Source organism: Aphelocoma coerulescens, chromosome 3, assembly GCF_041296385.1.
Source record: "Aphelocoma coerulescens isolate FSJ_1873_10779 chromosome 3, UR_Acoe_1.0, whole genome shotgun sequence".
Classification (NCBI taxonomy): Eukaryota; Metazoa; Chordata; class Aves; order Passeriformes; family Corvidae; genus Aphelocoma; species Aphelocoma coerulescens.
In genome coordinates, this window is record NC_091016.1 from 45,474,106 (window position 1) to 45,482,636 (window position 8,531).

General features: G+C 40.0%; 1 protein-coding gene across 1 annotated transcript; it reads right to left on the bottom strand.

Annotated features, from left to right (window-relative positions):
• Positions 1-5,670: 5,670 nt before the first annotated feature.
• Positions 5,671-8,114, bottom strand: LOC138108034 (uncharacterized). The gene has a single exon (XM_069010083.1). The coding sequence runs from the start codon at positions 7,976-7,978 to the stop codon at positions 6,152-6,154; it is 1,827 nt and encodes a 608-aa protein (XP_068866184.1). The 5' UTR covers positions 7,979-8,114; the 3' UTR covers positions 5,671-6,151.
• Positions 8,115-8,531: the final 417 nt, after the last annotated feature.

Below are 8,531 nucleotides of genomic sequence, written 5' to 3' on the forward strand. Positions count from 1 at the left end.
ATAAAGACCCTTGATTTTTTTCAATTCTCATCTACCATAGGTCTGATGCTCTAGCAGTGACTGGAGTTCATCTGGAAATCTGAAAATCATGTGACTTCACAAACTTGACACTGAAAATATCTGGCTTTAACTTTACTAATTCAAATGTTAGGGCAAATAAATATTTCCTGAGCACAGAAATGCAAGAGAAAGACAGCTTTCCTAATCCCTATTTTGGTCCAGCTGGCTGGGATTGAAGCTGTGTGTGTGAGTGCATAAACTTTTATTGATTCCCACCAGAGTTACGCATCAGCAAACAAATGTGGTAAATTAAGTTAATAATTTCCTCTCTTCCAGTCTCCATTTTTTAATCTCCAAACATGACCTTGAATGTAAGATGTTACAAAAAAATATTTAAATGTTTCTACTAGGTGTTGGGAAAGGTAAAAGATGCTTTTTTCTTACTAAATACGCTTATTTCTCTTAACTAAAATATAGATAATCTTGCTGAAAATCATGGACAATATCTCTGAGCAGAATCCTGGTCTCTGCTCAGAGATATTTTCCAATCAGTCCAGTTGTCTGTGCTATAAAAGGGTCACCTACATGACAAGGAATACAGGACTGAAAAGGACCTTCAATCTAGTTCCCTTCAATTGGAGAGTTGTATCTTGCCATCATACATGAAAAATTATCAAAGTTCATTGTAAAATAGTGTATGTTGAAATCTTATCTCCTACATACTACTGCAAGCAGGAGGGCTGCTTTTAACTCTTACGGATCTGGTAAAAACCTAAAAGCAAGGACTGAGGTAAACTGGGAAGCAGTCTCAAACTTCTCTAATAGGATCTCCTAACAGAAGTCTGTGTGAGGGAAACTGTTTGAAAGTGCCAGCAAAGCCTAGTATTGCATGGTCTCCTTAGAAGCAGGCTCTCCCTGGAGTCCCAGTGGCTTACTTAAAATGGCTTTCACTTGTGGAAGTTCCTAGCTCCATGAACAGAGGAAAGATGCTTTAGTCTGGGGAGGTAAGTGCCACCTGGAAACCGAGCTCATGGCAGATGGGGAAAAACAGTCGAACAGAGGGAGAAAAAGCAGCACATAAGGTTCAGTTCTCCTTTGGCTTGTCAATTGCTATGCAACTGCAGTTTTATAGAAAGAAGGACTGAAAACATTGCAAAATGCACAATAGTCCTGTCATTTGACCTCAGAGGTTGAATTTCCTTACCAGGTGGGCTCTCAAGCACTTAGGGTCTCCATGGATCAGGTTTCTCTCATGTATGATGGAATAATTAACTTTGACTGCAAGTTTGTCAGGTACACTCAAGGAGTAGCATTCCACATTATCTTGACAAACTGGAGGAGCAGTTAGGGTAAAAAAAGGGCAGTGCAAGACCTTAATTTTATCCAGATAAAATGGTAATGGAAAATTTAGTGGAAAATAGGTAGATGTATAGGAAATGTGTGAAAAGGAGACTGATCACTCTGATTGTTTACAAGCTGAAGAAGGGTTAGTACTAAGACCATCCAGTTTTGGCACAGCATTTCCAAAGGCAGTTTGAGAGAGGACACTAAGAATGGTCAATTATCATGAAATATTTTTTGTCAAGAAAGCCTGCGAGATAGGTTTCTTGTCATCAAGAGAAAACTAGCAGTTCTGTGGCAGTGGGTAGGTAGACATTCACATGTTCAAGAGGCTCTGTATTCATGATGGATAAGCTTAAACTTAAATTTGGAAGACTCAAGGCAGACACAAAGCATCACCAGCTGGTCAGGGAAGGTGATTGTCCCGTTCTGCTCTGCACTGGTGTGACCTCACCTTGCATATCATGTGCAGTTTTGGTGCCACAATATGAGGATATGTAGCTCTTAGAGAGTGTCCATGGAGGGTAACAAAGGTGGTGAAGGGCCACGAGGGGAAGCTGTATGAGGAGTAGCTGAGGTCACTTGATCTGTTCAGCCTGGAGATGAGGGAACAGGCTCCCCAGGGCAGTGGTCACAGCACCAGCCTGACAGAGTTCAGGATGTGTTTGGACAGTGCTCTCAGGCACATGGTGTGACTCTTTGGGGTGGTCCTGTGCAGGATCAGGAGTTGGATTCAATGATCTTTGTGGGTCCCTTCCAACTCTGCATATGCTGTGATTCTGTGATCTGTCATGGCACAACAAGAAAGCTCTGAATTAGATCAGCTGAAAAGATGTCTTAAGGACAAGTTACAAAGCTCTCGTAGGACTGATGTAGAAAAAATTGCACTGTTGTAGGAGAGAAGGATAGAACAGGTGGACTTGAGTTTTGGAATGGACAACCAAAATAAGATTTTTTTTTTATTATACTTACTAAGTTCAAATAGTGCGACCCGGGAATACTAGAGGGGAAAAATTACCCAAAATGAAAAGGAGGATGAAGGGACCATCCAAAAGAGAGATTAATAGAGGGGTTTTCTGAAACTCAGTACCTCTCCCCTGAGTCCCAGCATTCAGTGAGGTGAAATGACAGCACCTGGGGAATAAACTGTAAAATCTTTTGGCATCTTACTTGTACTAAAAAAGAAGGGGCGAGTAGAGTTCAACCCACTTAACTTTAGATAAAGTTATTAGGCAGGTACTGATTTCTAACTAGTCTGTAACTAATTAGTCACCATCCATTCAGATTCCCTTTCCAACCAGCTGAGGAATAGGTATTTGGAAACAGTTTGTCTGACTAAACATATATGTCTACTCTGGGATGAGCCTCATCCTGGGAATTCTCATGTCTCTCATTGACTACAAAAGGCAATTAGTGTGATGAACTTGTCAGGAGACATCTACACTGCAAATCTCTGCATTTGATCAGATAAATCCACCTACAGTGTACATAGTTGCATTGAAAAAGAGCTTGCTTCATTTCCATTTGTTCCCAAGAATATGCTGAGCAAGTTCTCCTTCTACTTCAGCATGCTCACCATCTCACCATTAATGGGGTGGGAAAAGCTGAGAACCTTTGTGAATTTTAATTTACCTTTTTTTTTTTTTTTTTTTTTTTTTGCTACTGAAATAGTAGGTGAAAGAACTGATTTCTCATCAAATCAGTTGGGGCTGGCCATGCATCCTTCTGTGAACTAGGCAGTCAAGCAGTCTCTTCTACATAATCCAAGGTTTTATATATGACTACAGACTCTTCTGTGTGCTGCCTTTCTATTTTTATCAACATTTCTTCTTTCTTTCAACTAGGTAATATTTCAGCCATTTCATTAAGTTTTGAGGGGACAAGTACTGACAATCATGTGGCAAAAGACAGCTGAGAAAACAAAAAGGTGAAGTACTTTCCCTTGCCTGGAAAAGGAAGAGACTCTGAGGAAGAGATATTTACAGGAGTGAGAGACATTTTACATTATAAGCAGGAGTCACCTAGCTGGCTTTGAAGATCCTCAGAAAGCTGCTGAAGTTTTAGCATTTTGACATTTTCTTGAAACAGGACAGTACATGCCTGTGATGTTTTTTGGGATGACCTGTGAGGTACTGTGGTGCAGACTATTACTTATGATGATTGCAATATCTAAGCAGCTTTGCCACTCGAAATCTTTAGTCAGGATGTGCAATTGGAGGAGCATTCATTTGTGCAGTTTTCCATAGTAGTAGCCCGCATACACACTTCGACAAAGTTTCCTTATTTCCCATATTACAGATATGTTCATACTACCAAAACAGGTTATCATTTCCATGTGTTAAGCTTATCACTAATTGCTTTATTCTTTTTATTATTTAGCTTTTATTGTCGCATCATTAAATAGCAAGAAATTTGGTCCTCTGCACAAACCAGAATAAAAATGTTAAACAGGCAAATGAAGGAACTACTGCTGGATTTCATTCGATGTGTACATGAAAACAAGATTGTCAAAGTGCTGCTGAAATCAAAGGGAGTTGTCACAGACTTCAGTGGAGTCAAAATATCATCACTGGCAATATGTACAGACAACTGACCACACTTTAAAATGTAAATGTAAAAAGAAAAGAAACTGAATAATAGCTGGTCTATTTGCAGTGCTATATCAATATTTTCAGTTCAAGGTAACATAACTTCTTTTTGTGCTTCTTCTAAAGCATTGCTATGAGTTTAACAAAAAGATTTTCTCAATAACATGTCTGGTACTTAAGGTATGGCATCCAAGTCTAAACTCATGCACACCTGTAAAACTCAGTTTAGTCCACTGATGTATCTTGGATGTTATCATCCATCATTTATTTCCTTAGAATAACAGTGTACACTGCTACTGTTAAGAATATAAATGCTGAGAGTAAAACAGCTAGAGTATTATTAATACTTCTGTTTGTGGACAAATTCAGTTCGTGTTTCAAGATATCTTGAGTCAGACTTCACAAATAAATATCTGTTTTACTCTATATGCAGGATAGTGTACTGAGAAATGACATACATCTTTCTGACATTCTCACAATTCCTCATCCAGTAATCATGTCTGAGGACAAAGAATAAAGTAAGAAAGTACATTTTTTTCCATTGGAAGCGCACACACACACACACACACACAAGTTCAGGTCTTTTCTGTAGTGGGCAGCATGTGAAATCTATAAGGAAGAAGAGCCTCTTCTTTCAAGGAATCAGGAGAATTCTCAATTTAGGGCTGCACAAGTATTGGAATAACACTGACATGCTAGCTTCCACTGTTACTCTTTCATTTCAGTAGTTGTGCCTGTTTTTTAAACTATATCACTTTGTCATGCTCACTGTATTTGTTTATTACTGAAGACAGTGAGGACTGAAAATCACCACTCAAGAATGTGCAACACCAATGAAAATATTTCTCTTCTCTACAAATTGCTTTCATTTCCTGAGGGAAAAAGCAAAAATAGGAGTAAAATGCATGCCTTCCATATACCTTCTACCTCCAATTTACAAAATATTTTACTGTGGTTGCAATTAACGAGTATTCTATAAAAAAAGTGGAAGGAAGCTTTTTGTCCTTAGGCAGCAAAAAGACATATAGTGTAAGTATAGACATGTGATCTGAAATCATACTTCAGTTTGAGCAGAAGATAGTACTGAAACTTTTTTTCCTACTGGATCTGCCTTGGTCTTTGAATCAGCCAGAAGGATAGAAGTTAAACTAGGCTTTGCTTTTAAAAGCACTGAAACCAAATTTTTGCTGATCCAATCCACCCCTTGATCTTGATACTACATATCTGCACAAATTTTCCTTTAGAAAGGGCTGTTCTGTGGATGCATGGCATAGTGCTGCTTATGAATTTTTATTTGGAAAAAAGGCATTAACATGACAAATTCCAAAATTATAAGGATCCTAGTAACCACAATGTCGCATTTAGGCAGGAGCTATTTGATATCTAACTGAGTTAATTTCCAACTCCTTTGCTATTTCCTAGCCCATTCCACTGAGCTAAATTTGTATGGAAACTTGACTCTAATCCCTTCTCTTTCCCCTTCACTTCTTTCTCCCTTCTGAAATGATTAAAAGGACCAGGAAGGAGAAAGAGAAGTGACTCAAGATTAAAATGTCAGTGCTGATGGAGAGGAGAGCTGTGCAATGGAGAATTTAAACATGATACTGAAAGGCAGGAAAGGACTCCACTACTAGAAAAGTAGTAAAGTAGGTATGTTTTATTCCAGCGCTGGGACGCATGGGGGATAGCTCCTCCAAAATCATGCGTGCCTACAGCTGTTTTCAGCTCGGTACTTATCGGGTTACAAGTTCCATATTCATTAAGTTTCCTAACAAACTCATACATATTCATCACCTAGCCCCGCCCAGCCTCGCTTCGTATTATAATGAACTCAAAAGTCATTTACATCCGCATTGCGCTTGCGCAGTGTTGTCTGGTGGTTGTGGTAGGGGTCTCTCGGGGGTCTTGTGACGAAGTCAGGGAGAGTCTTCCTCGTCTGAACTTTTCACCTTTCTCTCCTGCGCATGCTCTTTTATACCTTTGGCCTGGGTTTAAGCTTTGGGACTGGTTTGAGCTAGTTTTGGGATGAAGCAGGATGCCTGTCTGAGACTCCCCCTGGTTTTATCAGCAGTCTCTTATCTTCTTCTTCCTGCTCTGGTATGCTGACCAAGCTAGATGCATTGTTCCTAACAAACGAATTCTTTTGCTCCCCATCCCCCTGATTCAGTCCCCCCTTTTCTAAAGAGTTAGTAAATTCTTTTACTAATACTTAAATTCTTCTCCTAATGAATTTTTTGGTAGGCATCTCTTAATGTTTTCCCGTGTGCGTTTGACAAAGTAGTTAGGACTGATAGTCTTTTTAGTACTCTATAGTTCCAAATAAGTAACGCGATAGACAGCGCAAGACAGGTGCTAACCAAGGTTAATAAGACAATTATGGGGTGACATAACGTATTTAGGATACCAGTTGCGGTAGGTGACCACCCGAAAAGTGAGTCCCACCAGTTATGACTTGCGTCTTGTCTCACTCTTTGCAAAATTCTGCTGATTTCTTGTGTGTCATAATGGACAGTGACTAAGGTCTTTTCCCCGTTTCTTTGGATTTCTTTCAAAATTTCCATGAGGTCTTGATGCTTTACTAATTGCTTTACTAATGTTAGGTTCATCCCAATAGGTGTGGGTAGCAATTTATGGTAAACGGTATAGTTAGACCTTATTAATTGATGAGATACGACTGGTGCTAAATACGAAAAGTCACACCCAACAATCTTGGCAAAATTACAAATACAAAAATTAGAGTGATTCCTGGCAGTTACATTTATAACATTGTCATCTATCATCATTGAAGTGCAGGTAGTTCTTAAGCACACACAGCCTTGCCCAACATATACGAGTACAGTTTTCGGTGAAGTGTCTGGGTGGATCTCAAAGTGACATATGCCTTGTTCTGTATCAAGACATATGTCTCTGGCATCAAGTGTATTACTTTCACAGATAAATCCTTGTTGTTCCCGTGTAATACAAGATTCTAAATTCACTGTTTGCCATTTTTCTCTTACCATCCGAGCCCATACTCTATGTTCAGAGGGGTAGAAAACTGTCCCTTTATGGTTTAATCCCAATGCGACAATAGGATGAATTACATAAACTGTGGCATTCCGTATCGTAAGCACAAAGGCAGTAGCTATGTTAGTCATTGGGTCATAGGTGAAATTTACCAAGGTCCACCAGGATTGGAGCTTTCTTTCTAATTTAGTAGCATTGTTCCAAACAGCCTCTCGGATCTCAATAGGAAATACACCTTCATTACCCTCTCTTATGATTAAGGAAGCTGTGGACTGCATCCATAATTGAGCTTGTATGCAGCTAAAGGCTAATGAGACATTGTCCTGAGCTGTGCCAAGTGTGTTTAATATCAGTTCGTGATCCAGGTTGCTGATTTTTGCAAGGTCTGGGAGTATTTTTGAGACTTGCCACTGGCTGTTTCCTAATGCTAATAGGGAAGATTGTAGGGGCTGTTTTAATTTGGTCAGGTCACTGGTTGCCGTGGCCAGTTTATTCATCAGTATCTCTGAATCAATTCCATTTATAACTCCCAGCCCTGTTCCTAGCATGCCACTCAGGTCTCTCCGCATTCTGCCCTTGAGGGGGGTTTGCTTCTGCAGCCAGGCTGTCCACCCTTCAAGGGATGTTTGAATTAAAGGGGAGCAGGCTGGTTGGATTTCAGAAATGTTAATTTGCATTAGTAGTTCTACACGCTTAAGAGACCATTCTGGGTTAAACAGCAGTAATTGTTGGCCTGTGTTCCTCACTACATAAGGGCCAATCTCATAAACCTTTGGCTCAGATTTAAGTGGTGTGACCTGGGTTCGGATCTGATTGCCAGAGTAGGTCATAGTGGGCCTAGCCATGGCATTTATCTGGAATTTGAATGAGAGTCCATTACTGCCTTGGCCCCAAAGACAAACCACTTCCACAGTCTGTACTAATGTAAAATTATACCAACAGTCTGCTTCACTTGCGTAACTACAGATTTCACGGTGTTTGTCTGTAGAAGTAGTTGAGACACTGATTTGGGTCGCTTTTCTGTGAGTAGTCCCGTTAATCATTCGGCATCCAATCTTGATTTTTTCTCCTACAGTCCCCTGGAGCTGCCAAGTTCTTTGTTTTTCCCACTCTTGCTTTGTATACACTTGGTTTCCGTGTATGACTACAGTCAACAGGTTTAAATTTTTTAAATCAGAATATTTCCTCATGAGTCCAGTAACCCGCATAAAGGCTTGAGACCATATGTCTTCTCCCCTAGGAATAATTTCCTGGCTGATGGTTACAATTATAACTGTGAGAAAAACAATTTTCCGGGTTATACTTGCGTGCCACCCTAACATTTTCATTTTGTTCGAGTAAACTTCAATTTCAATTCATCCCCAGGGGTCACTTTCCAAGGGGTCTCTGGAGCCTTTTTTACTCGGGTATGGTGAATCCAGGCACTCTGTTCTCTGATCTTAATCGCGGTGTAAGTGGTGAGGAGCACCTGGAATGGTCCTTTCCACTGTGGTTCCAGAGTCTTTTCTGTAAGAGACTTAACATATACATAATCTCCAGGCTGAATGCCATGTACAGGACCGTCTAGGCCTCGACTTCGAGTTCCAGCCACATGTT